The 15,688-nt window shown below is 39.8% G+C and overlaps 3 protein-coding genes across 12 annotated transcripts in view; 2 read left to right on the top strand and 1 right to left on the bottom strand.

Moving 5' to 3' along the window:
• The window catches only part of LOC110974538 (U4/U6 small nuclear ribonucleoprotein Prp3-like), a 104,713-nt gene extending 101,108 nt beyond the window's left edge, over window positions 1-3,605 (top strand). For both annotated transcript variants that reach the window (XR_015426086.1, XR_015426083.1), the window contains one exon: window positions 3,401-3,605. The gene's annotated coding sequence lies outside the window, so the exon portion shown is untranslated. The remainder of the gene's footprint in view (window positions 1-3,400) is intronic.
• Window positions 1-4,833, bottom strand: part of LOC110974542 (protein KTI12 homolog) — an 87,203-nt gene extending 82,370 nt beyond the window's left edge. Inside the window, exons 1-2 of one of the 9 annotated variants that reach the window (XM_087139572.1) lie at window positions 3,067-3,164; window positions 477-803 (exon numbers count right to left, since the gene is read on the bottom strand). In XM_087139572.1, coding sequence (XP_086995698.1) covers window positions 477-557 — 81 coding nt within the window. In that variant the 5' untranslated portion in view covers window positions 558-803; window positions 3,067-3,164. Of the gene's footprint in view, window positions 1-476; window positions 804-3,066; window positions 3,177-3,285; window positions 3,453-4,690 lie in introns of those variants that run through there. The other 8 variants (XM_087139571.1, XM_087139570.1, XM_087139573.1 and 5 more) reach the window with 8 other exon arrangements.
• Window positions 3,464-14,599, top strand: LOC147798320 (deoxyuridine 5'-triphosphate nucleotidohydrolase-like). Its single transcript, XM_087139574.1, has 5 exons — window positions 3,464-3,783; window positions 5,453-5,589; window positions 10,630-10,704; window positions 12,754-12,830; window positions 13,460-14,599. The coding sequence occupies exons 1-5, from the start codon at window positions 3,464-3,466 to the stop codon at window positions 13,514-13,516; spliced, it is 666 nt and encodes a 221-aa protein (XP_086995700.1). The 3' UTR covers window positions 13,517-14,599.
• Window positions 14,600-15,688: the final 1,089 nt, after the last annotated feature.

The following is a 15,688-nucleotide window of genomic DNA, read 5'->3' as shown; positions in this document are numbered from 1 at the left end:
TGTACACTTTATTTACAATGCATTTGTACTGCTACATGCATATGTATATGTAAATCGCACTTCAAGAGGGAGAGCTTATGAAATTTTAGGAAAATTTGACACCATTTTGTTCACATCAGTCTTCTACATGAACATTAGCATATGGCGCGGTTATTAGAAGAAACAAATTTCTGGCATTATCCTCTTGATTCAATAGAGCCAGTTCCGTATCAATTTACATTGTAACAGCTTGCCAACTCACAGACGTTAGTGAGTGAAAAGCACTTGGTAATACCACACCCATGTCATCACTTTTGCAGTTATCACACATAAATCTAGTGGTGTCATGCCGCTGCACTGCCACAGTAGGCCAACTACATGTAAAACACTCCTAAGTACTGAAAAAATTACTAGCAACAGAAAGTTAGTATGTTGAATTTAATATTTCTTGGATTGTGACATTAGCCTGTTATAAATGATAATGGATGTCATCTTACATGTGATACATACACATGTGTTAACGCTAACCCTCCAAGTTCTTGGCTAGAAATGCTACCAGACGCATCAGACTGCATCATTTGTCAAAGTGGATTGCCTTTCCAGTGTAGCAAGATCCAACAGGTCAACTCTCCCCAAGGCCAAACAGCCTGGGAGTTTGCAGTTGCCAGTCACAACATCCAATAGTGGCATTGTTGAATGGGACTACTATGTATGTAACTCCCATGTACATGAACATTTACATCTACATGCTCTGTGGTACAATCTGATGCATTTCCTGGGCACTTTCTTCCGACTCCTTGAATCACATTTGCTCGTGTTAACAACTTGGAATGAAGGCAAGATTGTTACTGGGAGGGGGTTTGGTCATCAAAAGTAGATTGTTTTTCTGGGGCATTCAGTTCTTTTTTTACTGATTGGAACTCATCACGGAGCGGATGGGGTTATGACTAAAATAAAAATACCCTCAAATGTTATGGGAACATTGTAATTTAGGTTAACTGGTTTCCGATGCAACAAAGTGAAATGATATGAGCAGGGAATTGAAACCAGTCCAGAATTTTGTGCTCAAGTACTGAGGCTGCATCCGAATCTCTTGTCTAGAGCTAAGTCTAGGTCTTCGCTCCATTGGAAATGCGTGGAGACACATAGACAATAGACCCAGTCGTAGCTCTGGAAGCCCGTTTCGGACACGGCCTGCGTCTGGGTTTGATCACTAACGCTACTGCAAGTGCAATACTCTTCTGTTGAATACTGATGCTAGCAACTCATAACTTTATTCCACAAAGTGCGGTAAACTTCTCTGTACTTACATGTACATATGGAACATAACTGTAACAACAGTAGAGAATTTAAGAAAAGCCATTTAACGGGGCATCCTGCCCTGCTAAATCTGATGGAGGACACTAAAGTTAATCCATAGTATTAGTTACATATCTCAATTCCATCGACACACATGTTTCAGGGTGATCATCATACATGTATCTTCAAAAGTCATTGGTTAGTCTTACAAAAAAATTGAAAACAAAAGACCAATGATCAAATTAATTTGATTGGCCTATACAATATTAAACACCTTTTCCAGATTTTTTAAATAGGGGCATTTATCAAAGGCATTGTCTTTGGTAGACTACATGTACAGTGTACTTACAATGCAGGGAGCTACATTGTAAGCCAAGCCTGGTTACCATGGTTACAATACCGACGAAACCAAAGGCAAAAAAAAGGACCAAGTTTAGCTTGATGAACTCAAGCTCTTTGCTCACCGACATTTAGAGATTCACAATTGGAAATTTCCAAATATCATAAGCAAAAGTTCTCCCAGAACCTGGACCTGGTATTCGCCGTTTGCTGAACATGCTGACAAACCCCATGCCAGGCAGGGTAGGGGAAGAGCAAAGCTAGGGACATGCATAAATGACAATTAATGGCTTCACTTGCTGGTTTGGCCAAAATCATCTTATTCACATTCTAACTTCTCCCATCGTTTGCTTGATATGAGTACATGTGCTCAGTTTTCTTACAATTTCACAGTACTACAATTCACCTTTACATGTACATGTAGGTGCGATACCAGGTTTTCTAACTCGTACCCAAACTCCTTCAAAAATTTGCACTTCTTTCACTTCTTTCTTCTGATCAGTGTACTGTTTATATGCATGTTGCTTGACCTACACTTTTTACCTTGTTCTTTCGTCAACCTGTTCAGTTATTTTCACGTTCTTATTCATTTTCTATCCCACAGTATCTAAACCTGTTCTAGTTTGTCATTTGTATATTTTTTGAGGTATTCAATTAAAATCCACTGTCATTTTTGTGAACAAAATAATCACAGTTTGCTCTGCATTACACATCCCCACTTCCAATCGATTTTTCTTTGCGTTACATTATATTTATGTGAAAATAGTCCTCTCCAAGATGACTTCAAAATTAAAACAGAAAAAAAATTTTGAAAAATTTATTAGGCCCTAGCCTCCCTAGCATAGTAGTAGCAAAGCTTTCTTGAGCAATGGTCCATACATGGGGGGGCGTCTTAATCCTCCATGGTCCTACCCTTAGAACGAGATACATGTATATATGCAAACATACGTACGAAGCCAAACCACAGTGGTTGTGTTTGTATTGCACATGTCCAATGTGTATTAGACTCATGTTGCATTCATTCATCGGTATATCAACAGTAAAAACACCGCCAACTTGTGTGAATTGCGATAGTCAAGCGGTTACAGTAAATGGGGTGTTGGTTCGAATCCTGGGTCGAAATTGTGGACAGGGTGGGATTATTTTCCAGGAAAATAAAACCCGAATGTTATAGGAGCCTAATTTTCACACGTGAAGTTTTTGTGGTTGGTTGAGCATCATAGATGTCATGCCTTGTGCATGGTTGTGAACCGTGGTTTGGCTTCATACGTGTGATTGCATATGGGGCCCGACGTCCGCAGCTCCGCTCCCACGTTCGGAGCGGACGTAGGACCCCACAGTTCTGGGGGGTACTATGGTCCATGGAATACATGGAACAGCTAGCTAAGTTGGTGTGATGTTTCCTGATGGAGGCTTTGCCGACTTTATGATTCAGTTTCAGCTACATACATGCAATCTGACAAGCACTCAGTCTAGTCTCACACACGTTTTTCTCCTCCACTAGATTTTACGGCCATCGTCACGGTACGTACGTACGTACGTGCGCACACATGGTACACAAATGACTTAACAATGGAGGGCGCTGTAAATTAGATATTAGAAAATGGTCGAAGTTCAGCGGGTCGTCTCTCGGTTACGATTAAAAGCCTTCTTTGAACATTTATTTACCTTTGTTGTGGACAGTTTACTCTGAATATCTATCTTCAAAATGATAGTTAATGCACTAAGTAAATACAAAAGGTATTATACTTTTTTATCACTGCGAAATTTGTCACACTTCCAGTTGTTACCGGACCGTCAGGATCTCTCTTCAGACAGCTGTAGCTGTAGTTCCGCCCACCGGAAAATGATTGGCATGAGAAGAGGATTATGGGGAGTTTCGCGCCAAAATACAATTTTTTCCCGCGAAACTTCGTTTCCGTACGGAGGATTGATTCACAATACCTATTCAGCTACAGTATCATCGACTTCAGAATTCACTGATCAAATGCCTGCCTCTGCCGAAGAGACAGATTACTCTCCGTCCCCTAAACGTGCCAGAATCGACGAAGATATGCCGAACAACACAGCGGTAGTGCCTCCTGTGCTGCGTTATGCAAAGCTGTCAGAGAACGCAACTCCTCCAAAGAAGGGGACAGAATTCGCCGCCGGATATGATTTATACAGGTGGGTCCTCGAATGTTCTGGGGCCTAGTAAGTATAACTTAATTGAATGAAATAACTGAACGCTGTTATATTCCCACCTGTGCGCATTTAACAAGGGGGAAATGACATAAAATGAAGTTCAAAATTTCAACTTTGTACAGCCTTATTTTTTTTTTTTTTTGACAAAATTATAAAACTTCAAGGATGGTGAAGCCCCTTCCATCTGCCAAGTTCGTACATGTAGGAACCAGAATCTTCACCACCTGCTCACCATGATCACATTAAGCCCACGAGGTGTATTTTAACAATAGGGCCTAGGCCTATCCTGTCACTGATTGGAAAGAACGCAGAAATTAAACCCTGACCATTCTGACTGTCATGACTGTGTTGGTTGTGTTTAAAAATACGCAGTGGCCGCTGTTACGGCAGCTCAGCCGTAACGCATCTCCCATTTTCTATCGTTTTGGCACTGCAACTGCGCAAGCAAGCTAACTTACCACAGATTTCGGACTTTATTTCCCTTTAAAAAAAGCCTCCGATGAGAAAACAAAAAATTCCCGCTTAGGCCTATACAATTAGAAACCAACATAAAGAACAAAATTATCGTATACCGTATTACAAATACCGTTATATATATACCGTTATATGTGTCAAAGGCATCCCTGCCTTGGAGGGCATTGCATGATTTAGGGCCAGTGTAACACTGTACCATGGATTGTGCACAGTCCCTCTTGATTCATGTCTGTTGAGTAACACCAAGGAGCATACATGTAGCTTCATGTAGGCCGGTTTGTGCTCAATAGTTAATGCATCACAGTACAAGTGGGCTACTCTTAGCCCTGTTCAGGCATGTCAGGGAGGATGATCACAAACACATGAACCAAGGAACTTTGTATTCTGGATAACATATTCAATTTTTTTTACTCACCACTTGCAGATCTCATGTCAGGAATCCATGCATTGCAGGGGAATCCATTCCATTGTAGTTAATCATCGTTTTCTCAACCTCTATGTGTGCCAGGGTTTGACCATTTTAGATTAGGGGTGTTTTCCTGCAAATAGGCAGTGGCATATCTCTATTTCTGGGGCAGCCTCATGTCTCGTACGGGGCAGCACTGTAGTACTGTTATTTTTCAATCACCATTGGCTTTTGCATAGTGCTTTTTTCTACGTTCATGTAACTGGTGATTTTTTGGTTGCATTGAGGATTATGACGAGCTACTTAAATTTAGCAACTATTTTTGCTTATTGCATCTCTTTCACAGTGTTTAGAAAAGTGGGTAATCTGAAAAACATTACTTGAATCCATACATTTAGGAAAGCAAAATCAAGAAGTGGTAGAAGATTTTTTTTGCTTGGGAATTTTTGGTAGGTTGGGGTGAACGAAAGGAATCAAGCGTATTAAGGATATAGGGCAAGATCTTTTCTATTGGGGCAAAGCACCAAGCAACAAAACTAATATTTCTAATCATGAAATTAGTGATATTCCTCTTTCTTTCCTTTTTCATTTCTCTCACTTTTTCTCTTACCTTTCCTCCATCCTCACTCTCTTAACGTATTTTCTGTTTTGCATGGATGGTGGGAGGGAAAGGTAGGAGAAATGCCCTCCCCCCAGCAGCTTTGGACATGCTGAATTTTAGTCATTGGAGTTTCGTTTTTTTAATGACTTCTGATCAATTCTTCTACTCAGTGCTGAGGACGTGACTATTCCCTCCCATGGGACAAAGACGGTGATGACCGACATTAAAATTGAACTTCCTGAAGGTTGCTATGGAAGAGTGGCACCGAGATCAGGGCTAGCCCGAAACAATCAAATTGATGTTGGTGGTACGTACATGTAGTTTATGTGAGATTTTGCATTCTGAAAGATTTTATAGTTTAGCACTTGACAAGGTTGGGGGATCTGTGTTGTCTAATCGTTTTCAGAGTACCAGGTGTTAGTCTCCATTGTGGTGAATTTTTCACAAAGTTCGCTATAATCTGGAGGAATTGATAAGGGAAAAAATGTAGCAGTATTACATTAAAAAGTATTTGACTGCAAAGTGCCCTTTTCGCTCCAGATTACAATGTAAAATTTTTCCTGTTCGAACTGCATTACTCGGAGTGCACTTTCACCAGATGTGACATTTACGACAATTTTCCTCATTTTGTGTGGTGATTAATTGATGCAACATCTAGTTTAATATTTCATCAATCGGTGATTCAAATTCAAATTTTACCATAATTTTACCATGCTGAGGTTTACAAACAGGATAATTCACTGAGATTTCGTTTTTAAGATTTCAAAATCAGGCTATATTTTCACGTGCTTTCAAATTGAAGATCATATACTTCTTACCACCTCCAAAAATTTAGTTTAACAGCTTGCATCTTTCTAAAATGTTGGTCTTGGTTGTTTGTTTTGGGGGATTGTATTGTGTTCAGAAGAGTGTACATTTGTTCACCTGTTTTGATTTCATTGTTTATGCAATCTTTCCTCTTCCCCTGTCAATCAAAAATGATTTCTCAGGAACCCCTGACCTCCTCTGTCCTGTTCTGCTTGGAATCCTGGTGAATTTTGAGTGCAATGGATGCCTGAAATGTAGCACCTTTTTGTCCTCAACACTCAGCATACCTGCTTGAGGTTCTGTTGCCATGATCTCTCAAACTCTGACTCCAGCGGCCAATATTTGATCAGTATCAGTGTCAAAATTCTAACAATGACTGTGTACCACCATCCACAATAACAAGATAAATAGCACTGTCAGTTGATCTACGACCCCAAACCATGAACAACCTGAGGCAGTATTTACAAAAGTTTAGGGTGGCTTTTAGTATTTCTGTATGAAGTTTGTCTAGCTTTTCCATGTTCTCTGAAATAATTTCTCCCGTGCATGCTTGTAACAGACAAATTGAGATGATAGGAAAGCATCTTAATGGATGACATGCTATAGTTTTTATCCTCTTTAAACTCTACCTCCAAGCACACATTTTCTTATGTACATGTATATCTTACTATCTTGTGTACAGTCAACTCTCGGTAATACGAGCTCGGGTAAGATGAGACTCTGGTTTAGACGATTATATTTGCCAGTCCCAGTCCCTATGATGGGAAAAATGCTTAATACGAGCTCAGATGTTACGAGATTTCAGTTAAGACAAGGATTTTCTGTGCGCTGGCCGAGTGCGAATCTATTGTTATCTGTCTATAAAGCACAAGCTTTTTTGACGGCAACTTGTCAGTCAGCCAGTCCATTCAATTTTGAAAGGCGTTTCCGTAATTTATGTGTGTACAGTAGAACAGCGCTGTGGTTTTCCCTCAATGAATCAAGCCGTTTGTGTCGGGTGCTCCAAGAGAGACAAACAGTGGGCATTTGTGGTTCTCGTACCCAACGTAGAAATTCTCTGTGGTGGCTCTCGTACCGCCTGAACACAAGCGGAGTGCCGAAAGTGCAAGGGTATTTAGGAAATTCATGAACAAAAGAAATATTTTGTTTGACCCCCCCCCCCATTCCCCAAGACCAAAGTCCCGCCAGGAAACTAATAAATATTGTGTTCTGTAACCAAACACCCGGCCCAAAAACTGCCCACCCTCCGTCTAAAAATCGTTACCTGCTTCCCACTGGAACATGAAAACTCCACCCCTTCCAATTTTGACATTTCTATAAATTCTCAATTTAAGAAAATCATTATTAAAACCATGTTTTTCAGTCCAAAAATGTTTAAGAAAATAACAACCACTAGTTTTAAAGAAGACAGTGTATCCCTCGCTAATCATTTGTAACCAAACCCACATGTCTTTCCAAAGTAAAATCTGATATTCGCCCTCTGCTCTCCACACCACCCAGGGTTCGAAATTCGTTTTTTAGAGGCCTAGGCCATTTTGGCCTTGGAGAAGTCAAAATTTCCAGGGACACCAAGGTCACTAAATGAAATGGGCACGGGGGCCATTGTTGAAAATTGATAAGGGCCTAAAGGCAAATTTGTCAAAACACAATCTGTTCAACCTCTAAAATGCATTCTTTGCTTTATTGTGGAAAAAAGTTGACACGAGCAAATGTCCAATAAGCAGTCAAAACCTAACACCAGGAATTGTTACCCTCTATGAACAGGGCATGAGTTGCACATGAATGATCGTCAAATTAATTTTTTTTTTTCCTTACACTTGAAGATGTGTGCGCATCCCTTTTGCTGACTTTTAGACTTTCAAGTTACCAGCTGAATAATCTACACTGTATCCAAGAACCCTGCCGTCCCCTTAGGCTTCCCACCCTAACATGAAAAAAAGAGCAATAAGGGTTAAGGGTTAACAAGTTCTGCTGCCCTTTTACTTTTTTTACCCCTTACTTTTTAGCTAATGGCCTCTTAATACTGAAGATGGAAAAAAAAATTAAAATGTCACTCTTCCAGTTCATCATTTACTGCACTTCATATGCAAACCAGTTTAGCCATTACTATTGGTTGAGAGCCCGTCACATGGTCATAAATACCAGTATTAAATGTAAGATAAAGACATGGCCAGCATTCTAGCATTACGTGAAATTTGGGTAAAAACAATAATCCAATGCTAAAACCAAATACTGATGAAAATGTATATATTTTTCCAAATTCTAAGTTTTATTTTAAAACAGTAACAGATATTTTGCAGGTGACAGCAACGGTTTCGCTAAGCCATTTTGTCTGTCATGTGTTTGTTGCCAACAATGCGGGCGGGAGATATATTTAGACGCCTGCATTGCCGGCATGGCCGCATCTTCACCCGGCATAGATTTCGGGAAATCACGGTGCCGTCAACATTACCAGAGATACACACGGTGACACCACACTTACGCAGGCATAAAAAAATCCAATTTCTTGCATTTTGTAGCAGAGTTCCCTTTAAAAAGGAACGTTTCAAACGTTCTTTCCGAGGCATTGTGGCGTGTCGTACAAACTGACAGCGGGCCAGTAGCGATAGGTAAACTTCGATTCCACGTGGCTGGTCCGTGTCCCTTGAATCACGTACTATACATGGCACGGATCAATGCGGAATGCACTTGTGGTACATGTACTTGTATATGCAACAATGCATTATACGACACTCCGATTAGCTACATGTATCCATAAGGGTACGGATTTGTGTTTGCGCACGTGCAGCGGATCAAGGCAAAAGTGTGCAATAGCGGTATATGCAGCAATGCATTATGGGACACCGCGCTTAGCAATCCGTAAGGGGTGTGGGTCTGTGCTTGCTATCATGCACGATGTTCATTGCTACATGAAGTTGAAAAGTCAACGCTACCCCCTCTGGACAGTCCATGTAGCGCACACGTGGCTTGGCCTGTAATGCAGGGGGTGTGTATAACTATAGTAACAGCTCGCTGCTTAAGAAATTTTGTGAATACGCGTTTGCGTGAGTGAAGGCAATGTGGCCGTTTACCGTGCAGGCTATGCAAGCCTGATCGCTCGTGGTATGGTCTAGCCGATCGGCGCGGCCGGCGAGCGCTAGCGCTGCGCTGAATTTATTGTTAATTATTTTGACAACTCACTGGAAAGGGCGCAACGGCCAAAGTGTGCATAGGGCACAGCAAAAGTGGCCGTGGACAATGCAATTTTCCGAGGGGCATCACGACGAGTAAAAGGGCATCGACAGCACTGGCCGTCGTGAATTTCGAACCCTGACCACCAATAGCTGGTTTCCTCACATTTTTATGTGCTACAAGCGGAGCTGTGGTGTTGGTTACCAACTAAAATGTTAATGTATTTACGTTACATGCGTGCGTGTTTATCTCATCACGGCATGCGGGGCCGGGGACGTGTCACTCCGAATCGACATGACTGGTTGGAAATTCCACTTACTGCATTCTTACATTTTGTAATTGTTCTTTATTACAAGTCTTCATTCATTAACCCTAACCTTCCTCAATCCTTCACCTGTTGGAGGATTGAGGAGGGTTAGGGTTAAACTGTATCTCACTTTCATAAACAAACTGTTTAAAAGCAAATTCATGTAACAAAACGATACTGTGTGCCTTTAAACAAAAAGTTATGCACACTTGTAGTTGTACACGTGTACGCTTTATGTACGGTCAATTGGTGATACATACGCCAAGCAGGAGGGCAACTTTCGCGTAAGGCGAGGTCCAGATAATACGAGCTAATTTAGTAAGGCCCTCGTATTAACGAGAGTTGACTATGTAGTGACGGGATCTCATTACACCCAAAGCAGTGTCTTGTTCATACATGCAGTTTAAAAAAATGAAATCCAACAAAATGACCATCACTAAGGGTTTAATTATCGGAACATTTGTAAGGGAATATATATGTGCTTGGCTTAAACATGCATTTAAGACTGGCTTAGGAGCATGGACGCAACTAAGCTTTCATTCTCCTGAGCCGGTGACTGACCAAGCACATACATGTATTTATTTCTATTCATAAATACCGTTTTACCCAGAGAGTCAAAAGAAGTCAATATGTGATGGATTTTCAATGATTTTGTGATAAAATTCTACTTTTTTCCAAAAAGCCCGTCCATTTTATGGTACATTCCTTGTGCTAGTTGTCCAGAAGAATCTCCACATGTGGACTTGGCACGGGCATGGCATGTTCAGACTCTCGACCAATAGGGATGGATTAAACTGTCTCATATCCAGGTGGGGGGGTATTTTTTACACAGCAGGCATTGTCAAATCTTAATACGCCGTCAAGTTGCATGTTGTTGAATAGGGAAACTGAGGTATTTATGAATATCATTTAAAACCTGGTTGACGGAAGAGATTCAAAGGTTTTTTTTTATAGTAACTGTAGTGTTGAAGAACCAGGCATCATGTGAAGTGCATTATATGGGTGGCATGTCTTCTGTTGCCTACAGGATTCCTAAACTGAAATCCAAACATTTTGTTTCAGCTGGTGTAATTGACAGGGACTATCGTGGTAACGTGGGTGTTGTGATGTTCAATCTTAGCAAGACAGACTTCAAAGGTTAGTCTGGTGTTCCATTTGGTTCCCTGAAATTTTTTCATGTGTGTTTTTATTTGTTAGTTTTGTCATTTTGTTCTTTGTTCATGGTTATTTACTTTTTGCATGTTGCTTGATTTGCATTCTGTAATCTTATTTTTGCATGAAAACCCTTGGAAGATTGGTAGGGTAGGCTTTTCTTGATGGTCTTGAGGATACTCTTTTCAACGTAATTTTGTTTACCTTTTCAGTGATTTCTTTGCCAGTCCTGTTCCAAGAAAGATGTGGGGTTTTTTTTGAGAACTTCTTTTTGGTGAGCTGCGAAGCAAGTGCGAGCCTATGTAATATTGATTTCTGTCATTCTGCCGTCCGCCCTCAAATGTTGAAGTTTTTCCTTGCAGGTCCATAGGTGTTTAAATGTGCCATTGAGTGCTTGTTTGCTTCTTCTTGGAATTCCATCGTATTTAAATAGTCTCATATGGCATTAATGCTTAGAAACTTATGGATTTTATGAAAAAATTATAAAAGTTGAATGTTAAAGTTTTGAGTTGTATTGTGTACTTGCCCTGTGGTACATAGAGTACATATGTACATGTACTGAGCACTCCTGTAATGTTCATACATTTATGTATGTATAGGCAGTGTTCAGACACATACAAATGTACATGTACAGTATGTGGGAAAAATGTAAGGGGGGGGACTCCCAGTGACAGATTAGTTTTTTTGTTTGGGGGGAGGGGTATCTGTAGGAGGAGGATCATGGGGACAAAGTACAGGTATGTAGAAAGTGGATGAAATGCTGGATAAGGTTGGTGTAATGGTTGGGGCTGGATTAGTGGGATGATGGGACAGCCAGAGTAAGAAGTCAAGGGAAATAGGAATGATGGGCAGGGGTGGAGTAGGAGATGAATAGGATGATGGGACTGCATACAAAGTGCAAAACTGTACTTAAGAGGAATTTTAATCATGCACCATCCATCAAACTCACAAATGCACTGCTTATATAATCATCCAGGTCTAGTCTGACTGCACTGGATCCACATTCTATAGGCATTCCTCTCTCCTGTAAAGAACTGTGAAGCCTTTGTGCCTGTATCTCCCTTGGTGGTGGTCTTTGTTGATTTACTTTTAAATGACAGGCGCCTTTCAACGCACAGTCTGCACACAGCACTGACTAAGTTTTTTTCTCCTAAAGTACAATGAATTGTATTGATAAGGTCGATAAAATAACTTGTACATCTGTATTGCAGTGGTATGTCAACTAACCTTGTAAAAATAATTTGATGAAGCTTTGTTAGTATTTACTTGTTTGATTTAGTAACCATATTTGTATAACTTGGATGTCTCTTTCCTGTTATTACAAGAAAGAAATTCAAATTCATAGCAAGCAGCAAGCCAGGCGGCTTTGCCGTTCTAGTTTAATCCCAATTTGATTTTGAAACAAAACACATCCACGATTTGCAGGGTTCCTGCGGCCTGGAAAAGTTGTGAAAAATTTGAAATGTTAACAGTCTAATATTTAGTATGCCCTCCTTTATTTCTGATTACTTAGACTGGCTTTTTTACCCATCTGCATTACAAAGTGTCGTACAAGACCTGCCTTTGCAAAAAAAATCATTCAAATGGGTATATAGCACAACACTGTGCATCACTGTAAAAACATGTTAAGTAATCATTCAATGAGACAGTGTAATGCAGGGCCAGTGACAGAAATGCCAATAAAATTCCAGGTGATCTTAACCTTTTGCAAATGAGCGTGACGATTCTACATTGGACTGTAGAGCATGTCAGCTGCCTTAAAGTGTCCGGAATCTGCTTGAAACAAGCATTTAAAGTGCCATTTTTATCATGAAAAAAAATAAAATTCTTTTTCATGAATATTGTATTTGAATATTTGAATTTAAAAAAGAAATAGTCGAATATTCGATAATCCGTCAAATATTTGGATGTTTGTCACAACCCTAACCCATACTTGTTAATTTGGACAACCAGTCAAGAAATGCCAGATTTAAATCTACAATTTTTGTGATTATGTGAATTTTTTCTCAGTCTTCATGTCGTGTTTTGTTTCAGTGGAGAAGGGAATGCGCATCGCACAACTAATATGCGAGAGAATATTCTATCCAGAGATAGAAGAAGTGGAAGAAGAAGTGAGCATGTTTTATTTGCTTTCTGCTTCAAGGCAGACTCATATTATTATTGCAGTACACTGTATTGATTTCATTTGTTTTTTTAATTGGTCAGTGTTAGTAGTGCATAGTGTAATTTGTCAACCAGAATTAAAGGAGATCACTGTGGTGGCACAGTGCTTGCAGACAGGTGATATGCACCTGTTACATTCCTCCTTGACCAATAGGATGTCTCAATTGCCCTAAGCACATGCGAGTCGAGAATAAGAATACTTGTGAGTGAGGTGCCACTGCAGTCATTCCTGAGATTTTCTCAGATCAGTCTGTCTGTAGCTTTCCAATATCCAAAATGGTAAATGCTGTCAAAAATTTCGTTCCATGTATAAAGCTGCTTGTATGAATTGTTTACAACCAATCGAGATTGTTTTGAAACTAAAGTGATTGTCATTTTTGGCTATCAGGGATGGATTTTGTGAAAGAACTCAATTGAAAGGGAGTGTGTCTATTACAACTTGTACATGTAAACTGCAATTGTCAAAACGTGGTGTTAGGAATGTCTGCGTTATTTGGAGGCTTGGTGTCATTTGTTTTTTTCTACCTCGTCTCTTTTTGATAAATGTCACCTTTCTTCTTTTGATTGTTTTCCACAGGAACTAACCAAGACTGAACGTGGAAGCAGTGGGTATGGTTCAACAGGGACCAAATGAGCTTGTCCACTGCATGTTCAACTGTTCAACTCTAAAACACGTAGACCTAACAGGGCAAGTGTACATAGCTGGTACAGAAGATTTATTTGCACGGGGGGATTAAGGTTCACTAAAGTACTGGAAAATACAGGGCCATGGCTGGTCCCCTCTGTCCCTTTATTTTTTTCTGTATTTTCAGGAACCTACAGTGTAGATCCACTGCTGTTATGCATCACTATATCCCTTCTCTTAATGTATTTGAAGGAGTGTCTGAAACTTTGAATGCAGCAAAATTTAAATATGGGCATTACGAAAGCCGTTCATTCTTTCAGGTGTCAGTCTTTGCTGTAATGTCAGTACTATGGGAAAGGATACAGAGAAATTTAGAAGGAAATACAAAACCTAATGATTCAAGTTTTCTGGTGCTACATGTATTCGGAGGCTGAGCACAAACACTGGACTTTGGAAAGTCCTTTAATCTTCTCCTACCTTACCCCACCCCTACCCCACCCTCAGTAACCGTTAGGTCTCATGTAGCGGGGGGAAAAAAAATTTGGGACCAAAGTGAATTCTCTGGTTTAACAGTCACTCAATTTTTTTTGCCAACGTGATATCTTGTAATTACAGTGGAGCACTGTCATATTAAAGTCCTTGGGACTTCACAAATTTCTATGTCATAATACATGCAGTTACCTTGTACATGTTTAGTGAAAACCAGAGACGCTGTACCTAAAATTGTCCTTGTTATAAATATGGCCTTTTGTTAAAGGTGCTTTCATTTGTGTTCAACTGTACACACAGAAAGTGGCTTCGAGTCTAGCTTGTCTGAAAATAGGAATACATTTTGCTGTGCATGAAACAGTAAGCTGCACAATAATTTGAGCATTATTCATATGGATAATTCTACATGGTGATTTTTTTAGATTGTTTTCAAACATTAAAACTGAATCAATTTTTTGGTTGGTTACGAGCACTCAACCGTAACACTTTTGTCTCAAGTATTCAGGTGCCATTCATTCCAAGTATTTGGCTTTTTGTACAAACTCTGTATTTTGTTTCCTTGACTTTTTGCGAACTCTAAATAAATGTAAATTATGGGCTTTATTTTTTCCTGACTTGGTTTGGATTTATCCACTTGTTTCTGAAACGATTTAAATTCCACTTAATGATACCCACTGTTACCCCCATTTTTTCTTAAAGGACTGCTGAATTCCCAGGTCCCTGGAAATTTTTGAAAAGCCCAAAATGTTCTTGATTTTTTTTAGCCAAAATGTCAAACTTTGTGGTCTTTCCAGCCAGGCTGTATTTGTTAGAAATTACTTTGATTTTAATATGCAACACAAATTTCCTTGAAACCTTTATTGTTTGATTCCCCCATCACCGCCACACAAAGCCAAATATTGAGCAACTTTCAAAAATAAAAATTAAGTCGCGGATTTCAATGTTTTATTGTAGAATTTTTGTTAAAGATGTTCCTGGCAATCTGTATCTTACTTATGGCGCTCTATTTAAAGAGCACCTCTAAGGAAAACATGTTTCTCTGATTTTATCTATTCAAGTAAATATTTATTCAGCATATAGAAGGTTTATCCACCACGAACACAGGGCGAAGGTTCCCTCGTTTTCTTGGTTTTCTGCGAATGACGCAATTTACATTCAGAATTCGCATCTTGGCATGAACAGAAAACAGCAGTTTTAGCTTGTTGTAGTTGAGCTCTGAAGATAAATGACACTGAACAGATAAAATCTGCGAAAACTTTTTTAGAGGTGCTCTTTATGATGTGTTCAGTTGTGCTAATCTGCTGGAAACGGTAACTTGCATAGAGAGCTCATGGGTGCAGACCACAAATTCAAGTGAGAATTTCTGACCAGCTCATTAGCATTAAAAGTGCCCCCACACTATCTTTTGCAAAAGGAGATTGTTTGGCCCCCAAAATGGTGAGATTGTGTTAATCGTTGCCAGGATCAACTCCCTGGGTCTTTGAGCTTTCATATGAGGGCAGAAGGTCTGAAAACTACGGTTGAAAAATGGTCCTAAGTGCCCGAGAAAGTTGAGGGTTGCCACTTGAAAAATGGCTGCAATCAGACGTCGGATAAATCACTTTTTGGGGGGGGATTTTGTTTTGTGGGAATAATTAAAAATGTAACTGGTTAACCCACAAAAAATTGAAAAGAAATTGAAAGATAAGTGAC

Source organism: Acanthaster planci, linkage group LG08 (assembly GCF_054643075.1).
Source record: "Acanthaster planci isolate LZ-2023a linkage group LG08, COTS_SCS, whole genome shotgun sequence".
NCBI lineage: Eukaryota > Metazoa > Echinodermata > Asteroidea > Valvatida > Acanthasteridae > Acanthaster > Acanthaster planci.
This window is presented reverse-complemented; position numbering and strand designations above follow the sequence as displayed.

Coding starts and splice junctions, on each gene's coding strand:
- LOC147798320 (XM_087139574.1), top strand. CDS start 3,464: ATGATTGGCATGAGAAGAGGATTATGGGGAGTTTCGCGCCAAAATACA. Junction 5,590..10,629: donor CAATCAAATTGATGTTGGTG/GTACGTACATGT, acceptor ATTTTGTTTCAG/CTGGTGTAATTGACAGGGAC. Junction 10,705..12,753: donor TAGCAAGACAGACTTCAAAG/GTTAGTCTGGTG, acceptor GTTTTGTTTCAG/TGGAGAAGGGAATGCGCATC.